This window comes from Solea senegalensis, linkage group LG13 (assembly GCF_019176455.1).
Source record: "Solea senegalensis isolate Sse05_10M linkage group LG13, IFAPA_SoseM_1, whole genome shotgun sequence".
In the NCBI taxonomy this organism is placed as follows: domain Eukaryota; kingdom Metazoa; phylum Chordata; class Actinopteri; order Pleuronectiformes; family Soleidae; genus Solea; species Solea senegalensis.
In genome coordinates this window covers 18,118,806-18,145,358 of record NC_058033.1, presented here as the reverse complement: position 1 = coordinate 18,145,358, position 26,553 = coordinate 18,118,806, and the positions used below count along the sequence as shown (strand labels likewise).

The window sequence follows — 26,553 nt, the reverse complement described above, 5'->3', positions numbered from 1 at the left end:
TAGAAGTCAACGTAAGTAAGTGAACATTAACCTTTACGTCGATATAGATGTTAACGTAAGTACACAAACGTTAACCTTTACGTCGATATAGATGTTAATGTAAGTACGTGAATTCTCTTATGTATGTTGTTGTCTGCTGTTGACACAGAGTTATAGCTCCACCAATTATCCTGTGGTTATTTTGTTTTCACGCGGATTTGATAAAAAACGCTTTTTTTCTTGATTCTCTGACTGGTTTTCATGTAAACACAACCAGGCTTTCCTCTCTCTCCCTCTCCCTCTCCCTCTCTCTCTCTCGCTCTGCTGCAGGAAACTCCTCCTCCTCTGATAATGTAGTCACCGACAGTCTCTCTCTCTCTCTCTCTCTCCCTGTCTGTGTTCTCTTGAGCTCACAGCCTCCTGCTCCTTCATCCGCTGCGCTCTCCTGTCTCTTTTTCACACACACACACATCCCCTCTCTCTATCTCTCTCTGTGTCTCTCTCTCTGTCTCTGTCTCTCTCTCTCTCTCTCTCTGTCTCTGTCTCTGTCTCTCTCTCTTTCTCTCTTTCTCCCATGATCCTCTCTTGTCTTTTCTCTCAGATAAAACTCAGCTGTGATGTTGTTGATGCAGCAGCCGCGGTGGGTTCCTCTCCTCTTCCTCCTCACTCCTCGGTTCCTCTCCTCTTCCTCCTCCTCCTCCTCCTCCTCAGATCCCTCCTGGAGGATCTAAGTGGTCTCTGCTGAAGGATGCTCAGTTCTTCTCCACACGGTCAGGAATATCTCCACCGCCTGTTGGTGTCCTGTTTTTCTTCTGCGATCCCAGCACTGTTCCCCTGAGGGGAACCAGAAGAGATGACCCATCTGGTTCTGGTTCTGTTGGACTCCAGCCCCTGATCCAGACTTGGACTTCTCTGAAGCTGCTCCTGTGGTCCTGTGTGACTCAGAGGTAAGACGCTCTTCTCTGTGGTCTCAGTGATGAGGAGGCAGATTTTGATTCATCTTGGTCTGTGCAGATCCTGCATGTGGGTCCTCCAGGACCACTACCAGGTCCAGATCCACCAGCTTAGTCCTGATTAATCCTCTCTGTGTTTGAATTCATAAATGTTAGTGTTGGTTTCAAGAGTCGACTTAAACCAAGACCAGGACCAAAGTCAGTCTTGACGAAAAACCCAGAACTGGTCTTGGTCCCAGGTGATTTCTGGTCTTGATCTGTGGTACACTCTGATCTTAGGTTTGTTCTGGTCCTGGTCTTTGGTACACTCTGGTCTTGGTCTTTAGATTACGCTGGTCTAGATCTGTGCAGAATCAGATTTTTGATTCCTGATGAGTTCTTGGCCTGAGGAAGAAACGTGAGGAGACTCAGATAAAGATTCTGCTGAATCTGGATCAAAGTGGTTTCTGTCCATTTACTGGTTTATGTTGTGTGTGTGTGTGTGTGTGTGTTTGTAGTGAGCGCTGTAGTGAAGCATCTATCTGTAGTGAGTGTCTGTCTGTAGTGAAGCATCTGTTCGTAGTGAAGTGTCTGTAGTGAGTGTCTGTCTGTCGTGAAGCATCTGTATGTAGTGAAGCATCTGTCTGTAGTGAAGCGTCTGTCTGTAGTGAAGTGTCTGTCTGTAGTGAGTGTCTGTCTGTAGTGAAGTGTCTGTCTGTTGTGAGCGTCTGTCTGTAGTAAAGCATCTGTCTGTAGTAAACGTCTGTTTGTAGTGAAGCATCTGTTTGTCTGTAGTGAAGCATCTGTTTGTCTGTAGTGAAGCATCTGTTTGTCTGTAGTGAAGCATCTGTTTGTCGATAGTGAAGCATCTGTTTGTCTGTAGTGAAGCATCTGTTTGTTGATAGTGAAGCATCTGTTTGTCGATAGTGAAGCATCTGTTTGTCTTTAGTGAAGCATCTGTTTGTCTGTAGTGAAGTGTCTGTCTGTAGTGAAGTGTCTGTAGTGAGCGTCTGTCTGTCGTGAAGTGTCTGTCTGTAGTGAAGCGTCTGTCTATAGTGAAGTGTCTGTCTGTCTGTAGTGGCGTCTGTCAGTGGCTGTCTGTAGTGAAGCGTCTGTCTGTAGTGAAGTGTCTGTCTGTAGTGAAGCGTCTGTCTGTAGTGAAGTGTCTGTCTGTAGTGAAGCGTCTGTCTGTAGTGAAGCGTCTGTCTGTAGTGAAGCATCTGTCTTTAGTGAAGCATCTGTCTTTAGTGAAGCATCTGTCTTTAGTGAAGCGTCTGTTTGTAGTGAGCGCCTGTCTGTAGTGAAGCTTCTGTCTGTAGTCAGGATCTTTGTCCCTAAAGCTTTTAACAAGCTCATTAAAGGTTTTGATGAAACTACAAAATTAATAATTTATTGTTACACTGTAAAAACATCAGGTGACTCGTGTCAGTTTTTACACACACACACACACACATACATTCTCATTCAGTTTGACTGATGAAATCACACAACATTGTCACATGTTCAAGAAATCCCGATTTATTTTAAAAAGGCAACAGTGCGCAAAATAATAATAAAAAAAATATATGCTGATCCAGATCTGGATCTGGTCCAGATTACAGATCCCCGATTACAGATCTCAGATTACAGGTCTCAGATTACAGATCTCAGATTACAGATCTCATATTACAGGTCTCAGATTACAGATCTCAGATTACAGGACTCAGATTACAGCTCTCAGATTACAGATTTCATATTACAGGTGTCAGATTACAGATCTCAGATTACAGATCTGATCCAGATTAAAGGTCCCAGATTATAGATCTCAGATTACAGGTCTCAGATTACATATCTCGTATTACAGGTCTCAGAATACAGATCTGATCCAGATTACAGATCTCAGATTACAGGTCTGAGATTACAGATCTCATATTACAGGTCTCAGATTACAGGTCTTAGATTACAGAGCTCAGATTACAAGTCTCAGATTACAGGTCCAAGATTACAGATCTGATCCAGATTACAGAGCTCATATTACAGAGGTCAGATTACAGATCTGATCCAGATTACAGAGCTCATATTACAGAGGTCAGATTACAGAGCTCGGATTGCAGGTCTCAGATTACAGGTCTCAGATTACAGATCTGGTCCAGAGACATCCACATATGTTTTTTTTTCTTTTCTTTCCCTTCTTCATTTCTCAGTGTAGATGTGCTTTGTTTGTACGTATGAACATTTACAAAGCCTTGGTGTGTGTGTGCGTGCATGTGTGCATGTGTGTGTGTCTGTGTGTGCGTGTGTATGCATGTGCAAGTGTCTGTGTGTGGGGGGGGATAAATTGAAAGCTCACTTCCTTCTCCCTCTAATTACCCGGCAACAGTCAGTGCTAATCATCAGGGCTTCACTTTTGTTCCGCGTCTTTAAATATCCAGAGAAAAAGAGAGAGAGAGAGAGGTCAGAGGTCGAGTATGTGGACGTGTGTTTATCACAGGATCACATCAATTAACAATAAATGACAATGTCATTTCTTGTTTTGATGAACAACTCAATGTAACTGAACCAGAGTTAGCTTCCTGCTAATTTGCAGGGTATCATATACATATATATAATATATGATTTCACAAATAGATTTTGATAATATCTTATCATGATTTAGAGATCCTGAAAATATCTTCTTGTGAAATATCATTAAACAGTGTAACATTCACAAAACTGTCACCGCCTCTTTTTATCTCCTGAGTTACGGCGAGCTAAAGAACATGTATGGATTAGTTTGTCAAAGCGGGTGAATAATTCTGACGAGGTTATCGATTGTTGTAAATCATCCATCACCTTAGTTACGGGCAGCTGATCATGCGATGTGTGTGTGTGTGTGTGTGTTTACGGTCAGTAAAGCAGAAAACAAGAAGGTGAAGCCCTAAACCCTAACACTTTAACACACTTTACGCTTCTGCAGCTTCACTGAGTTTATTCTTAAATCCTGTTCTCCTGTTGGTGAACGTTCAGGAGAACATCGTAGGAGACGTCATGGGAGAACGTCCTAGGCGATATCATAGGAGAACATCGCAGGAGAACGTCATAGGAGACATCGTAGGAGAACATCGCAGGAGACATCATGGGAGAACATCCTAGGAGATATCATAGAAGAACATCGTAGGAGAACGTCGTAGGAGACGTCATGGGAGAACATTGTAGGAGACGTCATAGGAGAACATAGTAGGAGAACGTCAGGAGACGTCATGGGAGAACATTGTAGGAGACGTCATAGGAGAACATCGTAGGAGAACGTCATAGGAAAACGTCATAAGAGGACGTCGTGGGAGACGCTATAGGAGAAGTCATAAGAGAACGCCATGGGAGAACGTCGTAGCAGACGTCATAGGAGAACGTCGTAAGCGACGTCATAGGAGAACGTTGTAGGAGACGTCATAAGAGAACGTAGTAGGAGACGTCGTAGGAGACGCCATAGGAGAACATCGTAGGAGACGTCATAAGAGAACGTCATAATCATAAGAAAACGTCGTAGGAGGCGTCATAAGAAACGAGGATGGGCGCTTCGATCATAACGGCACAGATCACACGAACATGTGACGCAGATAAAGACGTGATCATGTGGCGCCAGAAAAAAGCGATCATGTGTAGATAAAGAAGCGCAATCATGTGACACAGATCACACGAACATGTGACGCAGATAAAGACGTGATCATGTGACGCAGAAAAAGAAACGATCATGTGACGTAGATAAAGACGCAATCATGTGACATAGATGAATCTATCATGTGACGTAGATAAAAAGAATCGATCATGTGGCGTATATAAAGAATGCGTCATGTGGCGAAATAAACGCGATCATGTGCGTAGATAAAAAGCGCGATCATGTGACTTAGATCATGCGACGTAGATAAAGACGCAATCATGTGAGGTAGATGGAGACGTGATCATGTGAAGCAGATAAAGAATCGATCATGTGACGCAGATAAAGAATCGATCATGTGACGCAGATATAGACGTGATCATGTGACGTAGATAAAGAATCGATCGTATGTGGCGCAGATAAAAGATCGTGGCGTAGATAAAGAATGCGATCATGTGGCGTAGATAAAGACGATAAATGGCGTGATAAAAATCGATCATGTGGACGATAAAGAGCGATCAGTGGCGCTGATGTGACGTAGATAAAGACGCGATCATGTGACGTAGATAAAGACGCGACCATGTGACGTAGATAAAGACGCGATCAACATGTGATCGATCGCCAACATGTGACGTCCATGTTGGCAGCCATGTTTTCTCTAAGAGTGAGTGTGCGTGTGTTTCTCATCATGCAGCATGAGCAGAAAGTGAACTTGACTCTGAACATTATTATTTTTATTATTTTTATTATTTCTATTATGAATTCAAACTCCATCATTTTGTAAAATGAGCACATTTGTGTTTCCTAGAGGCCGAAAAACAAGGAGACAGAGCTGCAGCTGTGCAAATGAAAGTCATTTCCCTGTTGGAGTTTTTTCATCTCTTGTAATAATATTGAAAACACACAAACACAAAATGAAATGTGGCTTCATTTCCCATCAGGCTTTGCTGCAGATTAACAAACACAAATCCGACATAATTACAAGACTTATCTTTGTAAGTGCAGATTATTGTCGCAGGAAATAAAACTTTGACCTCTGACCTTTTAAAACTGAGGACAGAGGGTCTAAGGACAGAAGGTGTAAGGACTGAGGGTCTAAGGACAGAAGGTGTAAGGACAGCGGGTCTAAGGACAGAAGGTGTAAGGCAAATACAATATATTCTGCAAAATAAAAAATAATCAGGAAATAAAATAGAAGAAAGTGATGAAAAGCTTGTCAGTAAGATGTGCGGCGCCATCATCAGGTCACAGCAGGTGAAACACGCTGCTCTGATTTTCTCTACATGACTCTCTGACCTGAGGCTCATCATCCACGACGTCTCATTAACCACAGCGACACGAAGAAGACAAAAGACGAGGGACACGTGTCTGTGACGACCTGTCAGCGCCACACTAATGTCACCCTGCAGGGGGTGGCGCAGGCGGTGCAGCCTCGACCTTGACTAAACGGGACTGTTGTGGGTCATTAGCTGAAATAATTGATTATTTATCGCCCGACACTGAAGTGACTTTGTCTTATGAGGGACAACAGGGACAAAAAACAAAACATGGACGACTTTAAATGTCCTCAACGTCAGTAAACATCACAGACACAGAGAAGCAGAGTATTCTGGGACATGAGACATGTAAAAAACATGGTCACATGTTTTAAATAATGTGACAGTGTGTAGTGATGCTGTTGTTCATGTTCATGTGACGCTGTTGTTTATGTGACATTGTTGTTCATTTTCATGTGACGCCGTTGTTCATGTGACGCTGTTGTTTATGTGACACAACGCTGTTGTTTATGTGACGCTGTTTGTAGGGGCCAAAATGCATATTTGGTCTGTTTGTTTATTGTTTATTTTGAAAGGTCACTCATACTGTTTTTTTGGTCATGTCACTTCCGTTTTGATTGACACATGGGTGTGGTTTAATCTATAGCACCTGGGCACTCGGACGGGCGGTGGGTAAGAGAGAAAGGGGGTTAGTGGCGTTCCTGATTTATATTTTCTGTTTACCGTCAAATCGTCAAATAACCAAGAATAAATCGTCAAACAATAAACATCACTGGACTTGGATTCATTTGAATGACGCGTAACTGCCTGGAGCCCACCTAAGCCTCTTAGCGACCTTTTATAGGAAAACTGTCGCTACACTGTTGTTCATGTGACGCTGTTCATGTTCATGTTCATATGACACTGTTGTTCGTGTTCATGTGACGCTGTTGTTCATGTTCATGTGACACTGTTGTTCGTGTTCATGTGACGCTGTTGTTCATTTTCATGTGATGCTGTTGTTCATGTTCATGTGACGCTGTTGTTTGTGACGCAACGCTGTTGTTTATGTGGTTCATTTCATGTAGCTGTTGTTCATGTGGCTGTTGTTCACGCGGCTGTTTTCCATGTTCATGTGACGCTGTTGTTCATGTAGTGTTCATTCATGTGATGCTGTTGTTCATGTGCACTGTTCATGTTTATGTGACACTGTTCATGTTCATGTGGCGCTGTTGTTCATGTGACCTGTTGTTCATGTGCGCTTTGTTGTTCATGTGCGCTGTTGTTCATGTGTGTTGTTAATTGTGTTCATGCCTTCGTTCGCTGTTCATTTTCATGTGATGCTGGTGTCCATGTGACACTGTCAATGTGACGCTGTTCATGTTCATGTGGCGCTGTTGTTAATTTTCATGTGGCGTTGTTGTTCATGGACGCTGTTGTTTATGTGACGCGCTGTTGTTTACGCTGTTGTTCATGTGCACTGTTGTTCATGTGCGCTGTTGTTCATGTGGTGACGCTGTTCATGGGATGCTGTTGTTCATGTGGCGCTGTTGTTCATGTGATGCTGGTGTTCATGTGGCTGGTGTTCATGTGACACTGTCGTTAATGTGGCGCTGTTCATGTTCATGTGACGCTGTTGTTCATTTTCATGTGACACTGTTGTTTATGTTGTTTATGTGCGCTGTTGTTTATGTGTGTTGTTCATGTGGCACTGTTGTTCATGTGCGCTGTTGTTCATGTGGCACGCTGTTGTTCATGTGACGCTGTTCATGTGACGCTGTTCATGGGATGCTGTTGTTCATGTGGCGCTGTTGTTCATGTGTTCATGGATTGTTCATGTGGCGCTGTCGTTCATGTTAATGTGACATGTGATGCTGTTGTTCATGTGACGCTGGTGTTCATGTGATGCTGTCATGTGACTTTTCATGTTCTGTGACGCTGTTGTTCATGTTGTTTATGTGACTCTGGTGTTCATGTGACGCTGTTGTTTATGTTACGCTGTTGTTCATGTGACGCTATTCTTTATGTGATGCTGTTGTTCATGTTCATGTGACGCTGTTATTGTTGTTGTGAGTGAATGAGTGACTGTTTTCACACAGAAGAGTGAGTGATGAAGTCCAGGCGATGAGGAAACACAATAAATGACACAAATCACACAGCAAAGAAGTGGACACTGCTGCAGGGGATTCTGGGTAAAATACAACTACAGCATCAATGTAATTTTTTCTTTTTTTCCTCCTCTCCATTCTTCATCCCGGGGATGTTTTTCAGAGCTCAGAGGACTTTTATCATTCTTGTCCCTGAGGACCTGGTTCAGCTTCAGAATCATTGATACTGATTACCTCAGGCTTGCTCTTATTGATTTCTCTGATTTATTGTTGGTCCACTCTCGAGCAGAGGTCGCTGGCCTCAGTGTCCACGAGCCGGCACTCATTTGTTAAACACTGTGCTCTGCTGACACACACACACACACAGACACACGCGCTTGTGCATAAACAAACAGAAGTGTTGATCGTCGTGTTTGTGTTGAGTAACATTTCACATGAAAACGAGTCCAAGTTTTTTTTAATCGTACAAACTTTTCATCCACATTGTGTTTTTGTCACAGTGAGATGATTTGTTTTTTTTGGAAAACAGGTCCCAGGGTGTGAAAGTCTCTAAACACTGCATATAAAGTGTGTGTGCATACGTGCGTGTGTGTGTGTCTGTCTGTCTGTCTGTCTGTCCTGTGGCTCAGAAGCAGCTCTTTAATGACTTGTCGTGGAAGCCTGTGACGCTGTCATGTGTGGAACAGCAGGGGGCCTCGTGTCAGCGGCCCCGCCCTCCCTGTTTTCACTCACACGCTGTTTTCCTCTCCACAGACAGATGTGGGCGTGGCCACAGGAACGCTGAGTCGTGAGTGCGGAGCTCACAGGCCTCACTCCAGCGGCGACACAAGGCGACGTGAGTTTGGCACGTGTATGAGTGGCAGCTGCTCACTCACTCACTCACTCACTCACTCATCCATCTCCTGTCAGTCAGCCTCCGTCTTGGTCCTCATGCTTAGTTGGGATGTTCGTGGTCTGGTCGTGGTTGAGGATTCTGGTCCAGCTGGTGACCTTTACTGACCTTTCACCTCTGTCACTGACATTGTTGCCTTTTCTGCAATATTAAGTCTATTCACAGACGCACACACACACACAGTGAGACATATATGTCCATGACCAGCTAAAGGTCAAATGAAACCTGGATTCACTAACATGTCCACTGTGTGTGTGTGTGTGTGTGTGGAATCACTGATGAGGTGAGGCATGGATGAAATTGCTTTTTATGTGAATCCTGTTTCCTTGCACAGTCGGCGGTGTGTTCACACACACACACACACACACACACACACACACACACACACATAGAGCAGGTAATAAGTCCTCAAAGCAGTGAGAGCTGAACGACCCCGGAAGGTCCTTTATACCTGTCCTCACACACTGAAGCCTCAGGATTTACTGGAACACACACACACACAGTGGACACACACAAACTTGTGGTTGTCCATGGAGTCCAATGATGATGTCAGACAGACAGAGAGAGAGATAGAGAGAGAGAGAGACAGACTGAGAGATGAGATGTTCAGCCAGAACACAGGGGGATTGTGAGTAAAAACAACAAGAGAAAAAGCAGCTTCCAAAGTTGACAACCAAACTGTTCCAACTCAAACGTTTGTTTGTCGTCTCTGAAAACAGTGATGTCCACCACATCAGCCACGTCCCCCCTGTCCGCCACGTTCGCCATTGCCACCATGTCCACCACGTCCACCACGTCCACCACGTCTGCCACGTCCACCATTTCCTCCATGTCCGCCACATCCGCCACGTCTGCCACGCCCACCACATCCGCCACGCCCAACACATCCACCACATCCACCACATCAGCCACGTCCGCCATTTCTGCCACGTCCGCCACGTCCACCACGTCCGTCATGTCCGTCATGTCCACCACGTCCACCATGTCCACCACGTCCTCTTTTTCACTGTACACTTCTACTCCCCCTTAGCTCAGTATCATCATGCTGTTTTCTTCCTCAAAGTGGGCTGAGTCATCGTTGTTGTGTTGCTGTTGTCGTCGTCGTCCTTGCTGGAACAGCATTGTTGTGTTGGAGAAGAGACAGATATCTTTTAATATCTGTGTCACATGATCACGTCTTCATCTCACTGTGAGACAGGAAACTGAAGTTTGTAAAGCACTCACTCTCCCACACACACACACACACACACACACACACTCTACCACACACACACTGCTGCCTTCATCACAGTCATCAGTTCTAATGTTTTATTTTGTCAGTGTTTAAAATCCTTTGTTCAGACTGACCTCAGTGACACAAAGTGACCACACGAGGCAGCAGAGGAATCACTGGTTTTCTCTGTAAGGTTTGGTGTGAGTGTGTGAGTGCTTTACAAACTTCAGTTTCCTCTCTCACAGTGAGATAAAGACGTGATCATGTGACGTAGAGATCAGAGAAACTTAAACTGATGCAGAGTTTGTTTTAGAATCTCACAGAGACAGACAGAGACATAGAGACAGACACAGGGACAGAGACACAGACACAGACACAGGGACTTTGAATACCTGTGCTCTGATTTGATTTAACAAAGAGCAGAATTATTCAGCGTGTGCAGTCACATGACATCGTTGTGGACGCGTCATGTTTGAAACAGATCGATCTGAACTTAACGACATCGCTGCTCGCATGGAAAACCACGGCAGGGTCAGGGCTGCTGAGGGGGAGGAGTCTGGTTGCCGTTGTGTAGTTCAGATTTAAAGAACTATTGTTGTTATTTTGTAACAGTTTGTGTGAAACAGACGTCTGTAAACAACTTACTTTCTGCTGCTTCGTGTGGTCACTTTGTTTCACTGAGGTGAACCCGAGTGAAAGTGTGTTTTTGTGTTGTTTTTGTGTTGTTCAGTCAGACAGTGAGCAGCACATGAAGACACTTTAGTGATGTAGAGATCAGAGAAACTTAAGCTGATGCAGAGTTAGTGTTAGAATCTCAAATATCTGCAATTTAAAAATCAATTTTAAGCCGAAGTTATGTTCTGAGCCACAGCCTGTGTGTGTGTGTGTGTGTGTGTATTGATTGGAGTGCAGCCTCTGGTTGACGTGTCACTTCCTCCTGATGATCACAGTGAGACGAGGGATTTTTTCTCCGCTCTGACGATGTCACTAAAAAACATTTCATGGATTTGCTCTGACGTGGTTTTCCATGCGAGCAGCGATGTCGTTAAGTTCAGATCGATCTGTTTCAAACATGACGCGTCCACAACAATGTCATGTGACTGCACATGCTGAATAATTCTGCTCTTTGTTGTCACACAAAACAAATCGGAGCGCAGGTATTTAAAGTCCCTGTGTCTGTCTCTGTGTCTGTCTCTGTCTCTGTCTGTGTATGTCTCTGTCTCTGTATCTGTCTGTCTCTGTCCTGCAAGACTCTCCAGCGGATTTAATACAAGAAAAACATTCATGATCACACACACACACACAGACACAGACACACACACAGTCTTTGTTCTTTTTTTTCTCCCACATCAGAAAAAATGTCACTGTACTGTGTGTCTGGTGAGGGGGCGGAGCAAAAGAGCTGGGGGGAGGAGCTCTGGTGTACTGAGGTCAAAATGTTTTATGTTCATCCAACCACTCAGTCATCCAACCATCTAACCACTCACTCATTCATCCAACCACTCACTCATCCAATCATTATGTCATCCAACCATTATGTCATCCAACCATTATATCATCCAACCGCTCAGTCATCCAACCACTCAGTCATCTAACCACTCATTCATCCATCCAACCACTCATTCATCCAATCACTCACTCATCCAACCATCCACTCATCCAACCAATCAGTCATCCATCCAAGCACTCAATCATCCATCGAACCACCCACTCATCAAACCACCCATCCATCCAACCACTCACTCATCCAACCATCCAACCACTCAGTCATCCAACCACTCATCCATCCAACCACTCAGTCATCCAACATTCAAACATTAAATTATTCAAAAACTTTATTAACAAAAATATGAAAATTTATCAAAGGGATAAAATATGCAAATGATTTTTAATGTTGATGAGTGTGACACAGCGCACCCTGTTGTTGTGTCTTCCTGACACTTGATCCTTGTCTCTGCTCACATGTCCAATAAAAACAGACTAAATATAAATCCAGACATGCACAAGGGCGGGGCTAAAACTAAAAAAAAACACACACACACAGCTGAAGAAGGAGGGGTTGTCATGACAACACAACAGTGTGGGGGGAAAAGCCCTGCCCTTTTAAAAGTTGGGAGCAGAAGCCCACATGTGTCAGGAGGACAGAGCAGAGGAGGAAACAGGCCGCGAGACACTGAGACACTGTGAGACAGACAGACACACATACAGAGACTGGGCTGGTCAGTGAAGGCCTCACTCTGCTGAGCAGGAAACTAAAGACTCTGTCAACAAAGAAGAAAAAAGAAAACATGGTGAGTTTGATTTCAGCGCCTGGTGTGGACAGAGTGAGTGACTGTGGTGGGCGGGGACAAGGCTGAGCCTCATTCCTCCAGGAGGTGGAACATAAAGAAAACTCTGTTTCCACTTTATTTTCTCACTTTGTCTCTCTGTGAGACAGGAAACCGCTCACACACTCACACACACACACACTCACACACTCACACACCAAACCTCAGAGAGAAATTCAGTGATTTTAGCTGCTGCTCCTCTGCTGCCTCGCATGGTCACTTTGTGTCACTGAGGTAAGTCTGAACAAAGGATTTTAAACACTGAAGTGACAAAATAAAACATTAGAACTTAGTGATGGAGGCAGCAGTGTGTGTGTGTGGGAGAGTGAGTGCTTTACAAACTTCAGTTTCCTGTCTCACAGTGAGATAAAGATGTGATCATGTGACTTAGACATCGTAGACACGAGTCTTTAGTTAAAATAAAATTTCCTTGTGTCCTCGCTGGCAGCCATGTTTTCTCTCAGAGTGAATGATTTCCCTGCACTTTTGATGCTAAAGACCTTTCAGGAGGAATCTGTGACGCTGTGAACACATTAATGTTGTGAACACATTAATGTTGTCCTGTGAGGGTTTCCAAACACACCGCTCACAGACTGAAGAAGCTAAATGAATTGATTTGTTCTGAAGTTGGAAAGTTTTTTTTCTTTTTATTCCATTTTGCTTCCACTAATGAAACAGTCATGAAGCCACACACACACACACACAGAGGAGGGGGCGGGGCCGCGGTGGTGTGGTGGAATGACCGCCTCACTCCTCGGAATCAGACCCAGCAACACATTTGGTTTCAATTACTTTTCTCCCTGCGGGAAACGAGCAGCTATAAATAAATAACAAGAAGCTGCTACTGCTGCTGAGGGAGAGGAGTCAGGGCTGCTGAGGGGGAGGAGTCAGGGCTGCCGTCGTGTAGTTCAGATTTAAAGAACGATTGTTATTATTTTGTACAGTTTGTGTGACACGGACGTCTGTAAACCCCTTTCTGCTTCGTGTGGTCACTTTGTGTCACTGAGGTGAACCTGAGTGAAAGTGTGTTTTGTGTTGTTTTTGTATTGTTTTTGTGTTATTTTGTATTGTTCAGTCAGACAGTGAGCAGCACATGAAGACACTTTATCTGCAACTCTGATACCATTTCTAATTTAAGTGACGAGCAACAGCTGCTGTGTGTGTGTCCCGGTGTCTGTCTGTGTCCTCATATTTGTCCTCATGTGTCCTCATATGTGTCCTCACATGTGTCCTCACTGTGTTGATCCTTAATTCTTGTGATTTGAGACCGAGTTTCCTGTCGAGGACATTTGTGTTTCCTGAGTTTCAGAGTGAGGCGAACCCTCGCTGCTGACCTTTGACCTGGTTTCATCTGATACTTAAAAATAAACACATGACAAATGTCCACTGAGACTCGTGTGTGTGTGTGTGTGTGTCTGTCACAGAGATGTAGCTGTTAGCACAGAGCAGTTAGCTCAGAGCAGTTAGCTGTTACCACAAAGCAGTTATCACAGAGCAGTTATCACAGAGTTCCAGAGAAAAACCAGAGAGGCTGGTTTTGGCTCTGGTTGTGACTCCGGTTGTGGCTCTGGTTGTGACTCCGGTCGTGGCTCTGGTTGTGACTCCGGTCGTGGCTCTGGTTATGGCTCTGGCTCTGGCTCTGGTTGAGGCTCCAGTTGTGGCTCTGGATCTGGTTTTGCTCTGGTTGTGACTCGGTTGTGGCTCTGGTTATGGCTCTGGCTCTGCTCTGGTTTTGGCTCTGGTTGGGCTCTGGCTGTGGCTCTGGTTCTGGTTTTGCTCTGGCTCTGGTTGTGGCTCTGATTGTGGCTCTGGTTCGGATTCTGGTTGTGCTCTGGTTGTACCTCTGGTTATGGCTCTGCCTCTGGTCGAGGCTCTGGTTGTGGCTCTGGCTCTGGCTCTGGGTTGTGGTTGTGGCTGTGGCTGTGGCTGTGGCTGTGGCTCTGGTTGTAGCTGTGGTCCAGGTTGTGTCTCTGCCTCTGGTTGAGGCTCTGGTTGTGGCTCTGGTTTTGGCTCTGGTTCTGGTTGTGGCTCTGGCTCTGAACACTTAAAAATAAACACATGACAAATGTCCTTGTGTCCACTGAGACTCGTTCACTCGTGTGTGTGTCACAGAGATGTAGACCTAACACAGTGACAGGTCAGTTCCCTTGTTCTCTCTCCCTCCCTCTCAGCAGTTAGCTCAGAGCACAGAGCAGTTATCACAGAGCAGTTAGCTCAGAGCAGTTAGCTGTTACCACAAAGCAGTTAGCTCAGAGCAGTTAGCTGTTAGCAAAGAGCAGTTAGTTGTTAGCAAAGAGCAGTTAGTTATTAGCAAAGAGCAGTTAGTTGTTAGCAGTTAGCTGTTAGCTCAGAGCGGCTCTGGTTGTGGCTCCGGTTTTGGCTCTGGTTGTGGCTCTGGTTTTGGGCTCTGGCTGTGGCTCTGGTTTTGGCTCTGGTTGTGACTCTGATTCTGGCTCTGGTTTTGATGGCTCTGGCTCTGGCTTTGGCTTTGGCTCTTGTGGCTCTGGTTGTGGCTCTGGCTGTGGCTGTGGTGTGGCTCTGCTCTGGTGGCCTGGTTTTGGCTCTGGTTGTGACTCTGATTCTGGCTCTGGCTGTGGCTCTGGTTTTGGCTCTGGTTGTGACTCTGATTCTGGCTCTGGTTTTGGCTCTGTGGTCTGGCTGGCTTTGGCTTTGGCTCTGGTTGTGGCTCTCTGGTTGTGGTTGTGGCTGGTTGTGGCTCTGCTCTGGTTGTGGCTGGTTTTGGCTCTGGTTCTGGTTGTGGCTCTGGTTGTGGCTGTGGCTGTGTGGTTGTGGTGTGTGGCTGTGGCTGGCTGTGGCTGTGGCTGTGGCTGTGGCTCTGCCTCTGGTTGTGGCTCTGGTTATGGTTGTCTGGTGTGATGGCTGTTGGCTCATGGCTCTGGCTGTGGTGGCTGGCTGTGGCTGTGGCTCTGGTTGTGGCTCTGGGGTTGTGGCTCTGGTTGTGGCTGTGGCTGTGGTTGTGGCTCTGGTTCAGGTTGTTCTCTGGCTCTGGCTCTGGCTCTGGTTCTGGCTGTGTGGCTGTGGTTGTGGCTGTGGTTCTGGTTCTGGTTCTGGTTCTGGTTCTGGCTCTTGCTCTGGCTCTGGCTCTGGTCTCTCTGGTTCTGGCTCTGGCTCTGGTTCTGGCTTTCTCTGGGCTTGCTCTGGTTCTTTCTCTGGTGGTTCTGGTTGGCTCTGGTTCTGGCTCTTGCTCTTGGCTCTCTGGCTCTGGTTCTGCTCTGGTTCTGGCTCTGGTTCTCTGTTGCTCTGGATCTGGCTGTTCTGGCTGGTTCTGTTGCTCTGGATCTGGCTCTGGCTCTGGCTCAGTTGTGGCTGTGGTTGTGGCTGTAGTTCTGGTTCTGGTTCTGGTTCTGGCTCTGGCTCTTGCTCTTGCTCTGGCTCTGGCTCTGGGCTGTGGCTCTTGGCTCTGGTTCTTTCTCTGGATCTGGTGGTTCTGGTTCTGGCTCTGCTCTGGTCTCTGTGTTCTGGTTGTTTCTCTGGTTCTCTGCTCTTGCTCTTGCTTGCTCTTGCTCTGGCTCTGGCTGTGGCTCTGGTTGGTTCTGGTTCTGGTTCTGGTCTGTTGCTCTGGCTCTGGCTCTGGCTCTGCTGTGGTTCTGGCTATGGTTCTGGTTCTTGCTCTGTTTCTGGCTCTTTCTTTGGTTGTGGCTCTGGTTCTTGCTCTGGTTGTTGCTCTGGTTGTGGCTCTGGCTGGCTGGCTGCTCTGCTCTGGCTCTGGCTCTGGCTCTGGCTCTGGCTCTTTGGCTCTCTGGCTCTGGCCTGGTTCTGGTTTTGGATGTGGCTGTGGTTGTGGCTGTGGCTCTGGTTGTAGCTGTGGTTCAGGTTGTGTCTCTGCCTCTGGTTGAGACTGGTTGTGACTCTGCCTCTGGTTGTGGATCTGGTTTTGGCTCTGGTTCTGGCTGTGGCTCTGGCTCTCTGTTGTCTGCCCTGGCTCTGTCTCTGCTCTCTGCTCTGGTTGCTCTGGCTCTGGCTCTGGCTCTGCTCTGGCTCTGGTCTGGCTGGTTCTGGCTCTGGCTCTGGTTCTGGCTCTGGGTTCTGGCTCTTTCTCTGCTCTGGTTCGGCCATGGTTCTGGCTCTGCTCTGGCTGTGGCTCTGGTTCTGGTTGTGGGCTGTTGTGGCTGTGGTGTGGCCTCTGGTTGTGGCTCTGGTTCTGGTTCTGTCTCTGGTTGTGGCTCTGCTCTGTTTCTGGCTCTGGCTCTCTGGTTTCTGGCTCTGTTTGTTTCTGTTTCTGGCTCTGGCTCTGGTTGTGGCTGCTCTGGTTTACTTTGTGTGTGTGTGTGTGTGTGTGTTAGTCACAGTTGACAGTCACAATCACCTTTAGTGTTTTCATCAGCAGATCAATGAAGCAGACAACACATAATCATGTTCTACTTACCTCACTCACTCATTCATTCACTCAGTCATCAATCAGTGTCCGACGCCTCATATCCCATCATGCCTCGGGAGGATGAGTTCATACTGTTTTAATATGATAATATGATGTCATTTAAGACAAACAGTGACATCATGACCACTTCTGTTGTTTCTCGGTTTAAGACTAACGTCCTCTTTCTGTGTGTCTGTGTGTGTGTGTGTCTGTCGGTGTGTGTGTCTGTCTGTGTATGTGTGTATGTCTGTCTGTCTGTGTGTATGTCTGTCTGTGTGTATGTCTGTCTGTCTGTCCCCTCACAGATGACCCAGGAACAGTGCTCTCACAGAAACCATGTGCAGAGTCCAGACAAAGCTCAGGTGTATAAAGTTGGAATCTACGGCTGGAGGAAACGCTGTCTGTACTTCTTCGTCCTGTTACTGATGATCCTCATTCTCATAAACCTGGCGCTGACCATCTGGATCCTGAAGGTCATGAACTTCACCATCGTAAGTCTCTCTCTATCATTAGTAATGACGGGGTTAAAGGTCACACAGCCTACAAATAAACATTACATAATCCACGAATGAGGAGCCTCTGTGTGTGTGTGTGTGTGTGAGTTATCAGAACATCCATCAGCAGCAGATGAGAGCGCAGACAGAGAAAGTAAGAAGCGAGAAAAATGAAATGAAAGATGAGATGATGCAGCAGCAGCAGCAGAAGCAGCTTCTGTCCACTGTCATCACGATCAGCCTTCACTGTGTGGAGCATAACACACATTAGTTCACATTAGTTCAGTTGCTCTTCCTTTAGCACTGAGCTGCTGTCAGCTCCTGTGCCGCTCGCAGAGTTAGGTGTTTGCGGCATATCGGGATTATCGGTGAGGGCTCACCTGGTGTCCCCGCCTCTGTCTCTCTGTCTGTCTGTCTGTGTGGACAAAACCAGTGTTAGCTCGCGGGAACCCACCAGACCACCGCTTCTGAACCCACCAGACCACTCTCCACACTCAGTGCTTTCTCTATGATTTCATAAAGCATAAAGGGAAATAAATGTCTTAAAGCTTAAGGGGAATAAATGTCTTAACAAAGTGAGGTTTTACTGATCCTTATGTTTGTGTGTTTGGAAGAACTGATTTTTATATTGAGCAGGTTGTTTCCTGGCAACAGGATCAACAGTAACTTACTAATTATCTGTGTGTGTGTGTGTGCATGCTTGGGTGCATGCCTGTGTGTGTGTGTGTGTGTGTGTGTGTTCATCAGGATGGAATGGGAACCCTGAGAATCACAGAGAAAGGCCTGAAACTGGAGGGAGATTCTGAGTTTCTGCAGCCGCTGTACGCTAAAGAGATCCAGTCTAAACCAGTGAGACACACACACTCACACACACACTGTACGCTAAAGAGATCCAGTCTAAACCAGTGAGACACACACACACATACACACAGCTAAAGAGATCCAGTCTAAACCAGTGAGACACACACACACAAACTGTACTAAATAGATCCAGTCTAAACCAGTGAGACACACACACACACACACTGTGCTAAAGAGATCCAGTCTATACCAGTGAGACACACACACACACACACACACACACTGTACGCTAAAGAGATCCAGTCTATACCAGTGAGACACACACACACACACACACACACACACACTATACGCTAAAGAGATCCAGTCTAAACCAGTGAAACACACACACACACACACTGCGCTAAAGAGATCTAGTCTAAACCAGTGAGACACACACACACACACACACTGTATGCTAAAGAGATCCAGTCAAAACCAGTGAGACACACACACACCCACACACACTGTACACTAAAGAGATCCAGTCTAAACCAGTGAGACACACACACACACACTGTACACTGAAGAGATCCAATCTAAACCAGTGAGACACACACACACACACACACACACTGTAATGCTAAAAGAGAAGTCCCAGTGAGACACACACACACACACACATTGTACACTAAAGAGATCCAGTCTAAACCAGTGAGACACACAAACACACACACATCAGCTAAAGAGATCCAGTCTAAACCAGTGAGACACACACACACACACACACACACTAGTCTAAAGAGGAGACACACACACACACACACACACACACACACACTATACTAAAAACCAGTGAAACACACACACACACACACTGTACGTCTAAACCAGTGAGACACACACACACACACACACACACACACACACACTGTAAGCTAAAGAGATCCAGTCAAAACCAGTGAGACACACACCACACACACTGTACACTAAAGAGATCCAGTCTAAACCAGTGAGACACACACACACACACTGTACACTGAAGAGAGATCCAATCTAAACCAGTGAGACACACACACACACACACACACACTGTACTAAAGAGATCCAGTCTAGTGAGACACACACACACACACACATTGTACACTAAAGAGATCCAGTCTAAACCAGTGAGACACACAAACACACACACAACGCCAGCTAAAGATCCAGTCTAAACCAGTGAGACACACACACACACACACACACACTGTAAAAGATCCAGTCTAAACCAGTGAGACACACACACACACACACCTAAAGAGATCCAGTCTAAACCAGTGAGACACACACACACACACACACACACTGTATGCTAAAGAGATCCAGTCTAAACCAGTGAGACACACACACACACATAGATATCACATAGATATTTATCGCCTATACTTACACTAAGCGGAACCACGAAAACATGACTGAGTATTGTTTTTCCACACTTTGGCGACTGGTAGAGCCCCCAGAGTCCCAAATATCAGTATTAAAATGGTTAAAAAGTTGATTTTGCATAATATGTCCCCTTTAAATATCATCTGTGTCTCAGTGTCCTTGTGTCTCCACAGGGTCGTCCTCTGTTCCTGCAGTCTTCCAGAAACGTGTCAGTCAACATCTTAGGCAGCAACAACCAGCTGCTCACACAGCTCGTCACAGGTGAGGCTGAAACACAGAGAAAAACCTTCTCTGTGTCACATGATCACGTCTTTATCTGTGTCACATGATTACGTCTTTATCTGTGTCACATGATCACGTCTTTATCTCACTGTTAAACTGAAGTTTGTAAACCACTCACTCTCCCACACCAAACCTCATAGAGAAAATCAATGATTTTAACATCACACACACAGGAGTTGTTGATCCACTGCTGCCTCCATCACTAAGTTCTAATGTCAAATTTTATCACTTCAGTGTTTGAAATCCTTTGTTCAGACTGAGTGACACAAAGTGACCACACAAGGCAGCAGAGGACCAGCAGCTCCCGTGTCCCTGTGAGCTAAAATCAGTGATTTTCTCTATGAGGTTTGGTGTGGGAGATTGAGTGGACAGCCCTTCTGTGTCGCTGGTCTTTAAAGTTTCCTCTTTTCCTTTCTCTCCTTATCTCTCCTGCTTTGTCCTTGTCTCTCCTCATATGTCCTCCTCTGTCCTCCTCTGTCTTCATGTCCTCCTCTGTCCTCGTCTGTTCTCGTCCAGGATCAAGTGGATTTAAAGCTCAGGGGAAGATGTTTGAGGTCAAATCGTCCTCGGGGAAGCTGCTGTTCTCTGCTGACGAGCAGGAAGTGGTCGTCGGTGCAGAGAAGCTGCGAGTGGTGGGTGAGTGAACACATGAACCTGAGGGTTAAAAATTAACACGTCATCGTTCTGGATCTGGTTTTGGTTCAGTGACCCAGTGAAAGTTCCTTTTAAGAGGCACAGTCAGAGCAGACTGTGCATGTGTGAGCGCCTCCTGCTGACACACAGACTGCGCATGTGTGAGCGCCCCCTGCTGACACACTCTCACATCTCTGTTTTTAACCTCCTGAAACAAAGTGAGGGAAAAGTAATTTCCTGTCAGAGTGAAGCAGCAGATGTTGAACGACTGAGCTGAGGACGAGGATGAGGCTCAGAGACACTTGGACGTGGCAGACGGACGGACGTGAGCCAGACTCATTACTCTGTAACACTGTGAACGTTAAATGCGCAGGAACGACTGCAGAGGGAAACATTCACTGACTGTGGGGTCAAAGGTCAAAGTAATTTCTTTTTATTTGCCCCTGAGACTGCAGACATGTTCCTGAAACTGTCCACACGTCTGCGATGGTCACTCTGGAAGTTCTCGTCCAGTCAAAAACTCTGTGTAATGACTGAGTGAGTTCATGTTAGAACAGCAGCAAAAAACACAGGTGAACATCTTGCAGGCTCCGCCCCCTCACCAGAGTCTAACTCTAATAATCCACACCAAACCTCATAGAGAAAATCAGTGATTTTAACATCACAGCACACAGGAGTTGTTGATCCAACACTGCCTCCATCACTAAGTTCTAATGTCTTATTTTGGTGAATTTGGCATTTAAAATATTTAATTTAGACTTAACTCAGTGACATAAATTGACCACACGAGGCAGCAGAGAAGCAGCAGCTCCTGTGTCCCCACAGCTAAAATCACTGATTTTCTCTATGAGATTTGGTGCGTGAGAGTGAGTGGTTTACAAAACAGTGAGATAAAGACGTGATCATGTGACGTAGACATCTTAGACTTAAATTGACGTAGATCTGATTCAGGGGGGTCTCTGAATCTTCTCTGTGATGAAGACTCAGTGAACTGTGAAGGAAAATCACATGCTGGTCATGGTGGTCATGGTGATCATGATCATCATGGTGGTCATGATGTTCATGATGTTCATGGTGGATCACGCTAAAGAGATCCAGTCTAAACCAGTGAGACACACACACACACACACACAGTACACGGTCATGGTGGTCATGATGGTCATGACCATCATGGTGGTCATGGTGGTCATTACATTACATTACATGTCATTTAGCAGACGCTTTCATCCAAAGCGAGTTACAATGGAATTGAGTACAATCAGCCAGGGGTGGAGTCGAACTTGCTGGTCATGATGGTTATGATGGTCATGGTGGTCATGGTGGTCATGATGGTCCATGACCACAGTGTGTTTTTTTTCTGATTTTCTGTCGTTTCAGGAGCCGAAGGAGCTGTTTTCAGTAAATCACTGGAGACGCCGCACGTCAGAGCCGAACCTTTCAAAGAGCTGCGGTGAGTTAATGTGCTCATCACTGCACATGAATACACACATGCAGTAAATACATGACAGAACAGGTGTGACAGGGTGAACATATTTCATTTGACGTATTTAAAGTCTTTGATGACATGTTTCTCTAAATGAATCAACTTTAAAGAATAAATCAACTCATTTTCTCTCTGAAGATCTTTTTTTACGGTTTAGTTTAAACTGGACTAAAAAAAACAAAATAAATCTGATGAAATCTGTATTTTAATTTTTAAAGGTTCAAAGTGTGAGGATGACTCAGCACAGTAACCATGGAAACCTCACCTTTAATTCACTCTGACTATTTGTTTACAACATGAATTTAGCAACAAATAGATTTTATTAATGCACACACATGCACAAAATCTGCCAACAATACATGGAATTTGAAAGCATCCCAGACAAAGCAGCATTACAGTTTGTACTGGGAGAGAAAAGTAAACGCACCATGCTAGCAGCGCAATGTGTCAAACTGCCAGGAACTGAGGGACAGCAGAGCAGCTACTCTCTGTATTTACTACTATAATATGTCTGAATACAGATATTGTAAATATTGTATACATATCCAATCAATATCTGAAGAGAAGTATCCTGTTTCCTGTGTCACTTCCTGTTTGTCTGTAGTGTCACTTCCTGTTTGTCTGTGGTGTCACTTCCTGTTTGTCTGTGGTGTCACTTGCTGTTTGTCTGTGGTGTCACTTGCTGTTTGTCTCTGGTGTAATTTCCTGTTTGTCTCTTGTGTCACTTCCTGTTTGTCACTGGTGTCACTTCATGTTGGATTTCAATTCCTGTCTGTGTCCAGGCTGGAGTCTCCGACTCGCTCTCTGCTCATGGACGCTCCTAAAGGCGTTCAGATTCTGGCCGAGGCTGGAGATATTCAGGCGATCTGCAGGAACGAGCTGAGACTGGAGTCTAAAGACGGAGAGGTGTGTTCTGCACACACACACACACACACACACACACATACACTTTGAGAGTAAACTGAGGATGAAACTCTGTCTCTCAGATTTCTCTGGACGCTCGCAGGATTCGTCTCATGCGTTTGCCGGAGGGAAAAGCGTCCACCAGCTCTTCGTCCTCTGGAACCAGACAAACTGTCTATGAAGTGTGTGTTTGTCCAAATGGGAGACTCTTCCTGTCGCAGGCCGGAACCGGATCCACCTGCCAGATCAGCAACAGCGTCTGCCTCTAGAACTGGACCTGGACCTGGACCGATCAATAAATCCATGAAAACAGAGACGATCAGCAACGTCTGAACCTCGAGAACTGAAACTGAAAAAAGATCAATAACAAAAAACAGAGACGATGAAGAAACGATGAGGAGATGATCATGTGACACACACACACACACATGCACACTTTGTGCTAATATTTAAATTTCAAAGCTAAAAATATTTTATTCACTATAATTTTCTACTGAGGAAAAAAGAGACTTTGAGAAAAGCATCATGGGACATTGACACACACACACAGACTGACATGCACACACACACACCACTGAGGTGATCACCTGATCAAGCCCCGCCCACACACTCTTATTATTATTATTATTGTTGTCATTATTATTATTAATAATAATAATAATAATAATAATAATAATGATAATAATGATAATAATAGCGTTGATGCTAATGGGGATGATGTCATGTTCACGTCACATTTCATCAGAAGTTTGCGTTTATCACAGTTTTTTTTCCATCACTTAAGATTACGATGTATTTGACGATGTTTTTCTCTCTGCGATGAAGTGGTGATGTTGATTGTAAAGAGACGTTAAAAAAAGCTAAGCTAAACACTCGCTCTGAGCTGCTACTAAGCTAACTAGGCTAAGCTAACTACACTTTTGGAATGAATGCTAAGCTAACTTTCTTCTTTTGTAACTAATGCTTAGCTAGCTCTCCCGGAAGTAGTGCTAAGCTAAGTGTGCTGAGCTAACTACATTCATGGTAATTCATGCATCAGTGACACAAGAACATGTTCAGATGTTTGCAGGTCGTCCAACATCCTGGTTCTTTCCCTGCCCCGCCCTCTTTTTGTTTAACGCAAATTTATTAGAAAACAAACATTTCATCTCGTTTTCCCACCTTCTGATATCCCACAATGCTTTGGGAACAACGAACATGAACAACATGAGCGACGTGAACATGAACAATGCGAGCGACGTGAACGTGAGCGACGTGAGCATGAAAGTGAGCGTGAGCAACAGTGACATGAACATGAGCAACGTGAGCGACATGAACGACGTGAACATGAATGACGTGAGCGAAGTGAGCAACATGAGCAATGTGAACATGAACAACATGAGCGAAGTGAACGACGTGAACATGAACAACATGAGCGGCATGAGCTACGTAAACGACGTGAGTGATGTGAACATGAACAACATGAGCCACGTGAGCGACATGAGCAATGTGAACATGAGCGACGTGAACATGAACAACATGAGCGAAGTGAACGACGTGAACATGAACAACGTGAGCGACGTGAACGACATGATTGATGTGAACATGAATGACGTGAACATGACTCACCAGCCTCTGATCTTTTTCCAACAACTTCTTTTACAATATTATTTTTCTGTTTTACCTGAACCCTCCTGTTGCCGCCCTGGTGGAGAAAATCAGGCCTAACATCATAAATGTTTGCTTCGGTCTTTACCTTCACAAAACTCAAAGTGAAGACGCTCTGATAAAAGAGCGGACTGTGCCTTATAACCACCGCCACCACCGCGGACACCGCCACCACCAGAAGAAGAAGAAGCACATCACTCTGATCTCTCTCTCATCGTCTTCACCAACGAATGCAAAGACCTTCAGCTCCATCAGAGCGCCACCTGCTGTCAGAACCTGACTGCCACTGATTCGTCACATGACCAAAAACCTTGTTTATTGACGTACATATTTGTTTAACTGGTTAAAAAAACAAACTTTCTAAAATTTAAAAATGTATTCTCTCACAAACTTATCAGAAGTTGTACTTCACCATGTTTTCCAGCTCCTCCCACGATGATTGCGATGTTTTAACATTAATAAAGATTTTCTGTTTTCTAAGGTTTAGTGGAATAATAATGTGCAGTGACACACAAACACCTGCAGGGGTGATCACGTCCACACATTCATTTGTCTTTTTTGATATTTTATACAAAATGTGCTAAATGTTGAGTTTCAATTCAAAGCCATATGAGCATGTTTGATATGCAATAACTCTCCACATCAGCAGGTGGCAGCACTTTGAGCTGCCGTGCACTCGCTAACAAATCATGACAGCATCGGAGGAGCAGGAAGAGGTGGCAGCCATTTTGTTGATGTTGAGATATTTTTGGGCGTGTTGTTATTTTCCTGAGAAGTGATTGGTTGAGCTGACGGCCAATCACTGGCGCTCACCACTGTTCACCTGCGTGAGAAATCGGCTCTTTTACTTTCATTCCGGTGCTGCACTTTCTCTTAGTTTTGTTTGTTTGTTTGTTTGTTTGTTTGTGTTCGTTTTGTACGTTTAACGTATTGTGCTTTTTTGTTGAGTCAGTGGTTATGAATTGTTTTAATCTGAGATTCAGGTGTTACAGTGACATCTAGTGGCAGAGAATGTTAAACATAAGAGTGCAGATGGGTTTTTGTTCTTCACAGTGACATTAGTGACATCACAGTGACATTAGTGACATCACAGTGACATTAGTGACATTAGTGACATCACAGTGACATTAGTGACATTAGTGATATCACAGTGACATTATTTACATCACAGTGACAGTGACATCACAGTGACATCACAGTGACATTAGTGACATCACAGTGACATTGGTAACATCACAGTGACATTAGTGACATCACAGTGACATCAGTGACAACACAGTGACATCACAGTGACATTAGTGACATCACAGTGACATCACAGTGACATTAGTGACATCACAGTGACATTACAGTGACATTAGTGACATCACAGTGACATTAGTGACATCACAGGTGTTTGTTCTTTGCTTTTTGTTGTTTATTAAAGAAAAATATTTGACAACAAACTGAAAGTTGATGCTTGTTTTTAAAACAAGTGAATGTTTTTCTACGTCTTTGTAAATATTGTAAACACATGAGTGAACGTGTGAATCTGTTCTATGACTGAGTGAGATTGTGTGTGGGTGTCGGTGTGTGTGAGTGAGAGAGACTGAGGAAAAGGAAGTATGTAACACACTCACTCTCCCACACCAAACCTCATAGAAAAAATCACTGATTTTCAGCTCATGATATAAACCTAATCAACTTCATTCATGTTGTTCTTGATTCATGCTGTCACTTCCTTTATGATGTCATTCATGCTGTCACTTCATTCATGCTGTCATTCATGCTGTCACTTCATTCATGCTGTCACTTCATTCATGCTGTCACTTCATGCTGTCATTCATGCTGTCACTTCATTCATGCTGTCACATTGCGTTGTTTTACGGTGTGCGCCTGCTTCTCATTGACGATCTTGTGTCACACTGGGAGACTCTTTTATTTGTCTTTCTTTGTTTCACACGGCACTTTAAAGACCTCGGCTCCTCCTGGATGTTTAGCCTTCAGCATTTCACACAGATGAATACATTAATGTTCACATTTAACAAAGGCTCACATGTAAATTTACTTTAATGTACAGAAAATTCAGGTCACGTCTTTATTTGTGTGATTTAATTTAGTTTTAATGTCATTGTTGATGATCTTTAGTCTAGGATAAGTTTATAGACATGCACACACACGCACACACACACAAACACATACACTGCCTGGCCAAAAAATATTTGC

General features: G+C 44.8%; 1 protein-coding gene across 4 annotated transcripts; it reads left to right on the top strand.

Annotated features, from left to right (window-relative positions):
* Positions 1-550: 550 nt before the first annotated feature.
* Positions 551-24,828, top strand: sgcd (sarcoglycan, delta (dystrophin-associated glycoprotein)). Of its 4 annotated transcripts, XM_044042572.1 has the most exons (9): positions 551-926; positions 8,642-8,723; positions 17,004-17,189; positions 17,940-18,041; positions 19,574-19,661; positions 20,199-20,318; positions 21,693-21,765; positions 22,581-22,704; positions 22,785-24,828. In XM_044042572.1, exons 3-9 carry the CDS (start codon positions 17,004-17,006, stop codon positions 22,968-22,970), a joined length of 879 nt encoding a protein of 292 aa, XP_043898507.1. In that variant the 5' UTR covers positions 551-926; positions 8,642-8,723; the 3' UTR covers positions 22,971-24,828. The 4 variants fall into 4 exon arrangements, with proteins under 4 accessions (XP_043898507.1, XP_043898509.1, XP_043898506.1 ...); XM_044042574.1 differs by lacking the exon at positions 8,642-8,723; XM_044042571.1 differs by lacking the exons at positions 551-926; positions 8,642-8,723 and adding an exon at positions 12,106-12,284.
* The last annotated feature ends 1,725 nt before the right edge of the window (positions 24,829-26,553 follow it).